This window comes from Clytia hemisphaerica, unplaced genomic scaffold, assembly GCF_902728285.1.
Source record: "Clytia hemisphaerica strain Z4C2 unplaced genomic scaffold, Clytia hemisphaerica genome assembly, whole genome shotgun sequence".
Classification (NCBI taxonomy): domain Eukaryota; kingdom Metazoa; phylum Cnidaria; class Hydrozoa; order Leptothecata; family Clytiidae; genus Clytia; species Clytia hemisphaerica.
The window spans coordinates 219151-232499 of NW_027104257.1; the positions used below are offsets into that span (position 1 = coordinate 219151).

At 34.5% G+C, this 13349-nt stretch overlaps 1 protein-coding gene across 1 annotated transcript in view; it reads left to right on the top strand.

Annotated features, from left to right (window-relative positions):
* Positions 1-9575, top strand: part of LOC136816593 (syndetin-like) — a 35825-nt gene extending 26250 nt beyond the window's left edge. The window contains exons 18-32 of the mRNA XM_067072932.1: positions 429-645; positions 1153-1207; positions 1641-1726; positions 2083-2174; positions 3729-3770; positions 4056-4133; positions 4378-4469; positions 5429-5525; positions 5709-5783; positions 6613-6696; positions 7023-7063; positions 7246-7326; positions 7634-7732; positions 8028-8118; positions 9349-9575. Coding sequence (XP_066929033.1) covers positions 429-645; positions 1153-1207; positions 1641-1726; positions 2083-2174; positions 3729-3770; positions 4056-4133; positions 4378-4469; positions 5429-5525; positions 5709-5783; positions 6613-6696; positions 7023-7063; positions 7246-7326; positions 7634-7732; positions 8028-8118; positions 9349-9492 — 1374 coding nt within the window. The 3' untranslated portion in view covers positions 9493-9575. The remainder of the gene's footprint in view (positions 1-428; positions 646-1152; positions 1208-1640; positions 1727-2082; positions 2175-3728; positions 3771-4055; positions 4134-4377; positions 4470-5428; positions 5526-5708; positions 5784-6612; positions 6697-7022; positions 7064-7245; positions 7327-7633; positions 7733-8027; positions 8119-9348) is intronic.
* Positions 9576-13349: the final 3774 nt, after the last annotated feature.

Genomic DNA, 13349 nt, shown 5'->3' on the forward strand with positions numbered 1-13349 from the left:
AAGAAAGTGTAGTTCCAAGAAAATATAAAAGGAATAAAAGGAAGAGGGTCTCCAAAGAGAACTAAAATATTTCTTGGAATCCCTCTTTTATCTCAGTTTCTCTCCCGCCTCTTTTTTTTTGTTTTGATTTTTTCGAATACCGAACACAGTTGGCCTCGCATACGGAAACTCGAATTCGTACGATTTGGGCAGTTTCTGTATTTTGTACCAAAATCGTATAGTCTAAGACTGGCAACTCTACCGACTGTTAACTCTTTTCGGCAAAAAAACCCGTTTGCGAATTTTCTTCGGCTTTGGGCTTTTTTCTTAGATAGTGATTCGTCTTAGACTATAACATAGTCTATGAAAACCCAAGCCTTTGAAATGTAAAGCACTTTGAAATTATGTTAGCTATTTTTTCCTTTTGAATACATTTTTCTCTATCGCAGGAATTTTGTTTCATGAAAACACAACTTTTAACACGCTCTGCCAGTAACGATGACATCCTCTCGGATCGCAAAGGGTTTTTTGAACAATCGGAATTCACCTACGAAAAGACACCATTTCACAATTTGCACGCGGCGGACAAAGAAGCAGAGGACGCGAAGAAGTATGATTATTTTGACGACGAAGATGACGATGATGATGACGAGGATGACATTCCAGGTAAGAAATCTTTCATTTTCCAAATAAGGCACTGACCTTTTTTGATCGGGTTGTACCCTAATGATGGCACTACTCAATGTGGGTCTATTTGTAATCAATGAAATTTTCCGTTTAAAAGTTTTTCAACAACATTGAGTAGTACTACCATTCGGGTATTAATTTTAAAAGAAACTCCAAACAAAGATTTCTGCTTGGCCGTTATCGAGTAACTATATCCAAAGCATATAAATACCAGTGAGTTTAAGTGTCTTTCTATTTCTTCACGGTAGAGTAAGGGAGTACCAACTCAGAGTACTAGCCCATCGGTTGCTATCTTAACTTTTGTATTTTTTTATCAACAAATTAGACCGGCACCCTTTCCAGTACATTAACTTTTTTGCATGGCCAGAGACTCCTTCAACTTGGTGTCTGTTTTCCAATTCCAAGAGCTTGTACAGCTGAAGAAACCATGAACTATGAGAAGCTACTTTATTCCAAATAATGAATATCTTCGTTTGTTTCTTTTAGACGAATTGAAACAAGATTTTGTAGACGAGAATACAGGAGAAGATGTTCAACCTAGGTACGGCTAAACATTATCAATCGCTCTATTTACCCCTTTTTGTTAGAACGTTTTATTTTTTTCTGAGCCTGGATGTGATTTATTTTTTGACAATTTTGAGCCTGAAAAATTCTTAATGGTATTCTTGATATAATTTCACTTAAATACAAAGATTTACCTTCTGTATCTTGGGTTTAAAAAAATGGCCCTCGAGTTGATCAAATCTGCTCTGATTTTAAATGGAGAAGTAAAAGAATTACTACAATTACAAAAGTTTCTTATGAATTCAGATAGTTTTGCGCAAATTTGGCTAATTGTCTATCCAAATTTCAAGCCTAAATCTTCTTATAAAGTGAGTTCTAATAAAAAAAAGTGTATTTGAGTCACCGTAAACTATCTTCAAAGATTCAAGGAAATGTTTTAGTGAATTAGACAATCGTTTGATATGTCATAGGAGGAGAAGCCAGCGGAAAGGTTCGACGTTTTCAGAAAATACACTTATCGTTACAAACACCACACTCAACGTATTAAGATCATTTGGTAAGTTTAGCATTGGAGTAGACACGCATTCGTAAAATCGCTTATTTTTTGAGTGTTGCTTACAAATATTTCGCGGACAAGGCCTTTCCAAATGTCCATTGAGACTTGATTTCGCGGATGACGTCTATGTAAATCTCATCCTCGTTTTTATGGTCAACTTGAAGGCCGTTAATAAAGAAAAAGAATACTAATTCCAACTTAACATAGTTATTAAATGAAAGTTTCTACGAGGTTGATTCCCGTTCTGGATTTTTAGGTGGATTTTACTAGTATCATGAAATATAGATGTAAAAAAATCATTTGTTTTATAAATCATGAGCTGCTACTAATGTTATCCTTTCGTTTCATTCTGACAGGTAAATACATGCAGATGATGAGTGTGCTTAAACCAATCGCATTCGATGTTGTTTTATGCATGTCACAATTATTCGATTATTATATGTACTCGGTAAGGCTCCATTTATGTTATGTAGTCAGATTCAGTTTGTCAGGTGGTCCAAAACTTTGTCCAAAAAACATTTTTGGACCTACCTCCGGGTACCCCGGTGGAGGTTCTATAAATCAACCCATGTCCGTTCGTCTGTTCGTCTGTTCGTCCGTCCGTTCGTCCGTCTGTTACCAGCTTTTCTCAGGATTGGCTCATTAGTTTTTTCTGATTTTTTGCACAATGATGCAAAATCGCAATGCCCAGAATGTGACGGAGCCCGATTTTTGAGAAAAAATTTATTTGGGCAAATTTGGGCCAAAAACTACCTAAAAATAGGGTTTTTTGGACTTTGTGCAAAATCCTGTCATTACTTTTTTCTGATTTTTTGTACAAAGACGGAGGGCAAGATTCTCTAAAGAATGGCTGAAGTGGTTTTTCCCGGAAAATTCTTATTCGCCTTAAAAAACGGATTTTCGTATTTTTGGGGAAATTCCCTTTAACCAAATAAGAAAATATAGCTTTTCTCAATGTTGACTCGTTATTTTTTTCTGATTTTTTGCACCACGATGCAAAATGGCAATGCCTAAAATGTGTCGGAGCCCGATTTTCGAAAAAAAATATATTTGGGCAAATTTGGGCCAAAAACTGCCTAAAAATAGGGTTTTTTGGACTTTGTGGAAAATCCTGTCATTACTTTTTTCTGATTTTTTGTAAAAAGATGGAGGGCAAGATTCTCTAAAGAATGGCTGAAGTGGTTTTTCCCGGAAAATTCTTATTCGCCTTAAAAGATGGATTTTCGTATTTTTGGGGAAATTCCCTTTAACCAAATAAGAAAATATAGCTTTTCTCAATGTTGACTCATAATTTTTTTCTGATTTTTTGCACAATGATGCAAAATAGCAATGCCCAAAATGTGAAGGAGCCAGATTTTTAAGGAAAATTTTTTTGGGCAAATTTGGGCCAAAAACAGCTTAAAAGGTTTTTTGGGCCTGAATGGTTTAAGTGATTTTCGTATTTGGGGAAATTCCTTTTTACCATTTTACATTATTCAACACACAAGCTTTATTTTTCCATTCTGAATTTTTGTACAATTATTGTCACTTTTTTCTTATTTTCATCTGATGTTAATCATTAGGTAGGTCCATTCAGCATGTTGCTTGTTCTCACTTTATATACCCTTACTTTGGGCTTTGGGAAGGCTGAAAACGTACCCTTTAGGGCCGCACCTACCATCGGTTACCTTGAGTGCCCCTCCCCCTCTGGCAAGCTTTTGAGTTTTGATGAGATATCTGCTTTGTTTTACGGGTAGAATTTTTTGTTCAAAATCCGAGTTACATAATCACTGTACTTTGTCGAGTTTTATTATGAGTCTTTCATTTCAGTTGCCTCTCTCTAATTCGATCGCTCTTCAAGGGACTGAGACCTTTCTTCTAACCAGAGAAAGATTCAGATTAAAGAGAGCGTTTTACACTATTTTCAGGTAAGAGTCTAGTGTCCTTAGTTTGAATTACAGGGAGATTCAATTGAGTTTAACTCCAGTTAATCACTTTCTTCTTCTTCTTTTCTGGGATTCAGGTATTTACGTTTTTTGCGTGCAGACAAGATTCACATACAGAGGTACTCTCTTTATTCTTCTTAGCCTGTTAATTTGTCTTCATAAATTTTGAACGGGTGTAGTAAATTCAGTGCATTATAGCTTGAAATTTAAGGTACCCTTTTTCTGTTACCAATGGTTGAATTATATTTAAAATTTTAATTCTCTCAGAATCTCGATCCAAACCCGTCCAAACCTTATACACTTTCTATTTTGTGAGAATTTCCTATCTTTTATATATCTATATTTCTCCTGTCAATTATATGTATTCTGTATTGTTTTAATGATCTTTGGATGATTGTCCTTAGGATTGTCTGTCAAAATTGGATGAAGGCAAATTGAAGATTTGTTTGCAACGAATACACAGCACCATTAACTCAAACGAAGTAAGTTTTTTTTGAACGTCCCAAATTTTTGAAGCCTTCGAATGTTCTCTACTTCAATACTCAAAATGTTCTTATTTTCACCAGTTTATGACTATTGTTGTACAATTTTTAAAGAAATCGGGTATTTTAGTGTCTACAAAGTCTTGAAATTTAGTTGTTATTAATATTTTAGGCACCAAAGCCTTACGTTCGATCATCTCACATAGTGTTCTTATAAAAACGTGCGTGATTTAAAACTTCTCAGGTTTCACCACCATCGCTGTCAATGATGGTTGATTTGAACGAAGTGGAAAATATGCACGGTTTCAATTACAGAATCATTGGAGTAGAATCGCTGTAAGAAAATTACATTCCACTCAATTGTCTACTTTATTGGCATAAACTTCGTACACTGCTATTCAAGAATCTCATAATGTCCTTAAGGGTCTCTTCCCCCCATGCCTAGAATGAAAATTTTCCATCCCCCCCTTCATTTTTCCCCACCCTGCCTCCAAAAATTTCTCTGTCCCCCCCCCCTCAAGCATTTCATTAATAGAAAAAAGGTGTTGAGAAAATAAAAAAAGATAACTTAACACTACTTTTGCTTTTTTCCCCACAACCGCAAAAAAAAAAAAAAAAAAAAAAAAAAAAAAAAAAAAAAAAAAAAAAAAAAAAAAAAAAAAAGAAAAAAAAAAAAAAAAAAAAAAAAAAAAAAAAAAAAAAAAAAAAAAAAAAAAAAAAAAAAAAAAAAAAAAAAAAAAAAAAAAAAAAAAAAAAAAAAAAAAAAAAAAAAAAAAAAAAATCATTTATATCATTTTGCTCACAACATCATCTCATAAACCAGATGTTTTTCAATTTTGAATTGATTTTGCTGAGTCCCCCCCCCCCATGCCTAGAATGAAAATTATCCATTCCCCCCCTCGTTTTCCCCCACCCTGGCTTCAAAAAAAATTCTTTCTCCCCTATACGTCCTTTTGACCTCAAAACCCATCCCCCCCCTGAATCCAGGGGGAGGACACTATGAAGAAGTTTGGAGTTATACTCCTATCATATCAGAGTTGTGTTTTTACTATAAACGATTATTTTCTTGATAACTTACCTTTTGACAACTGAAAGGTGTAGCTTTTATAGAAGAACTGGAGTCTCTGTAAGTTCCATAACTCGAGCCAATTCGGTACGGGTTCGAGCTATCGAGTAAAATTTATAAGGCATTGTTTACGGAAGTGACGAGAAAACTTGTTGAGGAGACATTCGAGTTAAAGAGACTGCTGTATTTGCAATATGTAACGATAAATTCTGCTCTTCTACCCTTTTAGGTCATTTTTAGCCAGCCAACTGCGTTTGATATACAAGAACTTGGAAAGTCTGATCCCGATCAATAAACGTGCTTTTCTCAGTCAATTTTATAGCCAGGTATGTTGGCATTCTTCTGTATACAATAGTTGCAAAAAAATTATCAAAAAGGAGTGCACTGTCATTTTGATAGCTCATTATCTTATCTTAACTTAAAAATTATAAACTCGTTTTCAAGCATGAACCCTTGAAAATCCACTTTGATAGTTTTATTAATCTCCCCCAATCTATTTATCATTTCAGACAGTAGACGTTGCAAGCGACTTGAGGCTACCGGTCTTCCAGATGGTCGGTAAAAAAGTCATCCCGTATGATAAGGTATGGTTTTCTTTTCACGTTGTTTTTCTCTCGACCGCTTCACGTTCTTTCTGTTCACATTGCTTTTGTGTGATGATATGAGCCCTCCCTATTGGGGAATGGGTCCTACTCCTTACGAAGTAGGAATTCCTCCATCTTAAGTCGGAACGCTTAGCGCTGTCCAGACACCGCTGGTTCTGTGCACGCGAGACACAGATACCATGATGCATAGTGATAACACTCGAACTACGCAGAGAGCATATAGCTCGTCGCAAGTACAGAACGGGATGAGTGACACCACACACCGCGATGTCTGGCATATCACCCACACTCTTGTATCAGAGTAGTGGTACCCAATTCCCCTCACAAAGTGTGTTCACTTGCTAAGCGAACCGTAGTACTGCAGTGAGAATCAAACTCGGACCCCCCAGACGGAAGTCAAGAGCGAAGACCACCACACCACTACGCGCGTTGCTTCTGTGTCTAAGCAGGGAATGAGAGTCTATATCAGGGTGTGGTCTTAAGTGGTGGTAATTTTACGTTTTATAGCTAGGGTGTCCCAAAAAAAAAACTTTACATGTCTTCAAATGCTAATATTTTGATGTATTTTTTGTTAAAACACTTTAAAATTTTAAGGGTTTCTCAAGAATTCATATTTATATCTTTGTGCGAAATTTCAGGTAAATTTGATTTGTTGATCGAGAAATAGGCTTAAAAGAGTAACAGGAGGTCTACAAGCAAACCTGCAGATATAGCGGTGTATTAGCCTGGGACTTAAGAAATGAATGTGTTTGGGTTAATGTGAAAGAGATGCACTGTGTGATTCACTGTTTTTTTATTTATTTTTCAGATTTTACAGAAGATGTTACAAGTACGTTGGGATCCCAAAGAAATCATGTCACAACACAACTCTTATGTGGACGCTCTAGTACAGGTACACAATTTTTTTATAAGAACATCCAAAATTTTTGAAGCCTTCGGATGTTCTTGCCTTTTTGAGTTTTAAGCCTTTTAAAACTTGTTCTTACCATTTTAGCCAGTGAAGCCTTATGTTCTTATATAGTTTGTTCTTATAAAAAACGTGTACACCAATCAATAAGAAAGCAGCTACCAAGAAAACCAAACTTCTTGTCGAATCTATTGACGCCCTATGTATCTTCACTACTAGTAATTTCACTACTTTAGTAAAATGTTAAAAATATGACTTGGTGTACAAATTAGCAATTCGTGTTTTATCATTATGATCCATTCTTTTTTCAGGAATATCAAAATTTACAAAATCGCATTAATCAAATGAAAAAGTATGACAAACTCATTATTTGTTCAAGTAAAGAATTATATGTTTTAAGTAGGAGAAAATTTGAGAGAATTTGATGGATGTTCTACATGTGTCAAATAACTTTTTGAAATTCAGTTTAAAAATCATCTGGAATTTTCAGATCCTTGAATACTCAATTTATTTGCAACAATTTTCCTCTTGTAGCATGGTACCTGTACCTAAAAGCTCTGCACAAAATTTATGGAAATCAGTGCTGAAGAAATCAAATCGTATCTTTGTTGAGGGGTAATAAAAAATCTGTTTTAAAGTGAAAGTGAAAATCTTTCAAGATCTAGCCCCATCTAGTTTATTCGCTCATTTTCTTATAAAAATAAGTAAAAAAGGACCCAAAGTTAGCGGGGAGAAAACATCTATGCTGAAGTGTTAGTAGCCTGTACCACCCCGCCGCCACAGGCGTTTTTTATATTTTGAAAAAAACTTGCCGCGTTATTTTTTTAAGTCAGCGAAGAAGAGTCTGGTATAGACTAAAGTGTTAGCAGAGGTAATATTTTTTTAATTTTAGCTTAATTGGGCAATTTTTTGTTGTTTTCAGTTTCTCGTCAGCGAAGAAATGTAGTAATGAAGGGCGAGCGTTGATGTTGTTGGATTTTCAACAATTTCTCATGAAGGTTGACAAAATCACCAATGTCAAGTAAGAGTCATCTCCCAGTGCATGATTTTCAAATTTTTTGAATCAAAATTTCCAACCTCCCCGTTGATTCTATATTTTTGAAAATTTTCCTCCCCTGTGCACGTGATACTACTTTCTCTTCAAAATATGTTTAGCAAATTAGGCCTGTTTATAATAACAATCTAATCTATTCGATGGGTTGGAGGTAAACTTGCGGAATGAGATTCAAATGATAAGGAAATCAAAATCAAGATAAAAATATGAATAGATAAAGGTTTTTTGGGCGTTTTAAACTCCTTTTCTTTTCTTCTATTAGGCCAGTACCCGACCGCGAATACGTTGAGAATTATATCAAAGCGTTTTATTTGAGTGAAGCGATACTGGAGCAATGGTTGAGTGAACACCAGGTCAGTATTCTGTCATTTCATTGGTTGAGAATATCATCATTAGGTGGACAACTTGGTCATGAACCTTACAAAATGCCCGATAAATTAGATTTTTATTGTTTAAAGCATTTGGTAAACTTTAAAATCCTTATTTTCCGGAAACTTCCGTATGAAAGATGAGACCATTAAGATCAAGAATAATATAAAAATATTGGTTATGTTGTTTTAAAGTTACTAGTCTATTTTAAACGAGTTCCTTAATTCGTGAGTTATATTTGTGAGTTACATTTGTGAATTACATTTGTGAGTTATGCGTTGTGACGTCATTTCGTTAGTTATTTTAAATACTAACTCATCACCTCATTCCAAAGAGTAGCGGCACGAGTTATTAACTCACGACGAGAATAAAAAACTCACTATCTTATTTCAAAGAATAATATCATGAGCTATTAACTCACAGAATTATTCCTTGGAATAAGGTCGTGAGTTAATAACTTGTGCTATTACTCTCTGCAATAAGGTGATGAGTTGTTTTATTAAATCAACTCACGAAATGACATCACAACGCATAAGTCACAATTGTAACTCACATATTATGGATCCCATTTTCAACCGAAACGAAAACGAAACGAGAGATGGGAAGGGTAATCGGATTTTGTACCGGATGAATAGTGAAACTGCGTATTCGACTAAAAATAACTTCATGAACTTTAAGATTTTTGATTTCGTCATTTGAGAGGAAATGGCAAGCAAAGAGACAATGTTTCGTCATTAATGATTTTATCATTTTTAGAAATCGACAATACTCTTTATTTAATCAGTTCAAATTTCCGACATATGCCGAGAGCCCGAAAAAAAAGTCTGTTAAATAATTTCTTCATTTAATATTTTTTCTTTACAAAATCTAATGAAATTGTTGAATATGGGAGTTACAATTTTGATTATTTATGTGAAGGTCGCACCAATAAAAGAATTCACGAATTTTCGAACAATCGTTTTTATAAGCCTTTTCTTGGTCTTGCCTTAAAACTCTTTGTTTGTTTTTTAAGTGAACTTTTTTTTTCTATTCTTCAAGTTTGACAGTTCGAGGTGTAAATAAAAATCTGCAAATTCCATGATATTCCATTACAAGACAACTGATTGAAATTTTCCAGGTGTTTTCCATTTGCATTATTTTAATAAGACTTTCATTAAATTACGTCATGATTCGGATATTTTTATGGAAATCTTGTTGTTTTTTTCTCATTTCAGGAATACACACCGAAGCAATTGAATAATTTGGTGACTTGTGGTACGGCATCACATATTGGTAAAAAAATGAGACAAAAATTATTAGGACTTTTGGATGAATTAGAATCAAAACATAAACCAAATACTCAACACGATAACAGGTAGTGTACACTGACCCTTAAGTCAGGATTAGTAGATATTTTAAAGAATTGTACATCCCTTTTTCAACTTGTTATATTTTTTTACATTTTAAGTAATTTTTTTCGCTTCTGATGCATATACAAATCGCAACAACTAAGAAGTTTGAATTCGCGGATTTTAGCGATCAAAAGTTTAAAGTTTAAACTTTACTTTGTTTCGGCAAAAAGGGATACGAGGATGGGCTGCAGATTTATAAAATCCGAATGCTAGATGTCGTGCTTTAAGCCATCACAGGCAAAAAAATTGAATATTGGAAAAAATATTGTTGCTAGTGTTTTCGAAAACCCGCGAAGCTTCTAATTGTTCAAGCGCTAATTTTCTATTGTAATGTCACGTGACCTAGGTAGGATTTCCTACCTGACCACGGCATATTTTTCAGCCAAAGCACGAGATCTAGCCCTTCTATGTGCAGTACATGACCATACCTTTTTTCAGTTACATCAAAAAAATTCTGCTAAGCTTATTAAATCTGAAAATATTCATCATTCGGTACTTCGGATGGTTTTTGCTACATTCTAACTCTGCCCTCTTCATTTCATGATTTTGTTGACAATTCAGACACCAATGCAATCTTTTAGATTCTAAATAACTTTTCAACTTTCCGGTAATTAGATTCATAGATAATATAATTTTTTGTATTTTGATGTATTTATAATGTTTTCGTTTTGGTGGGGATTATAGTTTTAGTTTTTCCAAAGGAGCTCTTCAACCATTTAATGGCACTGAAATCCGCAAAATTGAATTTCGAAGATGAGGACCAAAGCATTGAAAATTTGTCCAATTTTCAGTCGATTTCAGAACATATTATAATGTTGCTGATTGCCCTCAGTGAGATAATTACTGCGAAAGTCTTATGTGAATTATTAAGAAGTGTCAATATTTATAATTGTGATTTTGCCTGTCGATATTTGAATTATCATTTCTACTTTTTATTTTTCATTCTACTGAAAAGTATATCATGATCTATGTTTGAGAAGCTGCTTCTTGCTTTTAAATTATTTTCCAGATATCTTGATGACGGTTTAGAATGAAATGGCATAGGAAAAATATTTCTGATCTGGTTAGTATTTTAGTGAAAGGGGCCCCTTCAGCGGTTTGCGTGAATGCGTGAATGGGCTTTTTTGGTTGCGTGAATGCGTGAAAATCGAAAAAAAATTGCGTGAATGCGTGAATTGAAAAAAACTTGCGTGAACGTGAAAATCCATATTTCTATTGCGTGAATGCGTGAATCTGCCCTGTTTTTTTGCGTGAACGCGTGAATTTTTCCTTTTCACAAAGGTGCGTACCTATTCCAAATTCAAGGGATGCCAGGTGAAGGTGTACAAAAAAATCAGCGACTTTCAAATTCTCTATTTTATAAGACGATTCATGATTTAGATGCGCTTTCTAGCAATCTAGACACCTTAAATTTCCAGATTTTTTCGCTCGGGCCAAACATGTATTGGCCCTCGAATTCTTAAATAACTCTAATTTGCCCCCTTGAAAGTGTTTAAGATAAAGCCATGGTTATGCATGATGAGTGATCCAGGGCCAGGGCCAGGGCCAGCCAGGGCTAGAGTCACTGGGGGCAGGAGGCGGCCATGACTTCACCACGTTTTTGCAAATAAAAAGAAACTTATTTCAAAGAAATTTTACCCATGATGTAGACTTTCGATAACCTGATTTCTTGGCAAAATTAGTCTGAAATGGAGTCGTATCAAACCCTAGTCGTATTTAAGCACATCAGAGGGTTAAAATAGAAATTTTCTCCTGTCGGCGCAAAACATGGTTGCGCCTCCTTAGTCACTATGTTTTCGGCCCCTCCACGTTAGGAAATTAATTCGCGAGCCCTGATTAAAACCTTTCTTTTTAATTTTTTTTGATCGCTTCGCTCGCAACAAATGTTCATTCTTTTACCTCATTTTACAAGCTATCAAGCGATCGTACCTTGCCTCTAACGAATTTAGACTACATTCTTTCTCAATGGTGTTAAAGAGAGCATTTTTAGCCAAACGCGAGTGACAGAAATGCAAAAATTTCCTCTCTGCGTAAACCATGGTTGCGCATCCTTACCCCTGAGCTAAGCATCATGGTGTCATACTCGAGTTTGTTTGACCTATTTTTGATAATGTTTAAGCTATTTTTTGTACAAAAATTCGCCTGCGGCGCATATCTTTTCACTTACTATCGCGATACGTTAACTGCAGAAGCTTCACCTTTTCTAAACGATCGTGACAAGTTAGAAGAATCAAATATTTTGCGTGATGGCATGTGATTAAAGTTGAAAAATTACGTAACGCTTTCTATTTGGGGGCTTCTTATGACGCTACCAAACACGGTGTTTTATAGTAAGGTCTACAGGAAAAAATCACTACTGAGTTAAGTTTTTCTCAAGTGCATGACCAGATCCGGTCGAATAATATCTCGAGTACAGCCTTGTCATACTTTTTTATGCAAATCGAACGTTTTACTCCATAATGGCGGAAATTACGTAAATTACGTAACTTAGCGAAATGTGCAAGACCTCTATTTTTGACATTTTCCCCGATTTTTTCCGAAAATCTCCCCGATTTCCCAAAAAATTGGGTTTGCGTGAATTTCGAGAAAAACTTGCGTGAATGCGTGAATTGCGAAAAAATTTTCGTGAATGCGTGAAATTTGGGTCCGCTGGGGGGGGGGGGGCCTCGTGAAATGTTGGTGTGATTTTGTCAGTTTTGTTACAATTTTTCTACATTCTGGGACCTGGGATTAACTTTGTGTTCCGGACTTTACTGACCTTAGCATGTACTGTTTCATATCAAAACAAAATCTCGTTTCAATTCTGTGAAAGAAAGAAATTTCTGTAATTTTTTTAATTTTCTTTTTTTAATTTTGTTGTTGATGTTGTAAAGAATTTTTTGTTATTGTTTCTTTATGTATAATAGTCAAATTCATAATGTCAATGTCAAATATTTTTGATAAAAATGATGAAATTTTGCATTTTTATATTGTTTTGATTTAAGCTTCAGTTGTAAACTTTAAGTCTGTCCTAGACTAAGTGATACACGTTTTTTTAATAAGAACAAACTTTATAAGAACAAGGCTTCGATGGCCGAAATGCTAAGAACAAGTTAAGAACATTTTTAGGCCTGCAGACATGAAAACACCATGTTTAAGAAAAAGGGCAAAAATACTAAAATATAAGAACATTTTAAAAACATTTTTAGGCTTATAAAAAAAGTTAAGAACATCTAAAGGCTTCAAAAATTTTGGATGTTCTTATAAAAAAACGTATATGTAACAAATACAAAAAGGCTGTAAATCTTCTTGATAGGGTTCGAAATATATCTAACAGTTTGTGGTCGTTGAAAGTATATTTTTAATCAACTACTTGGAGTGGAGAACTGAGCTTTAATTTTATTTTCCATATTTAAGGAGTAATTCTTGGATCATAGAACATCATTATTCAATCAACAATATAGCAAGATTGAAAATTACAATTTCAAATTAAATAAGCCTATAGTGTGTCAGGAGTAGCCTCTGTATCACATAAAAGAATCAAGATGAACGTGTTGTTTTGCATTTTCAAGCTTTATTAATTTCAAAGAATTTTAAAATTTTGTAAACCACTTTAGGCCATAAGATCCATATGGATACCAAATTCGTATACCCATTTCGGCCAAAGAATCCATATGGATACCTATTGTCAAATGATGACAGAGGGTGTCAACACCAATTTTTTGCCAAAAAAGGAGTTAATGGTCTGAAAATAGCCTAAGGTCAAAATTTCAATTTTTTTGCTCAATGCTATCCTATTTCGGCCTATAAAGGGTTAAGAACAAGTTATGAACATTTTAAGGCTT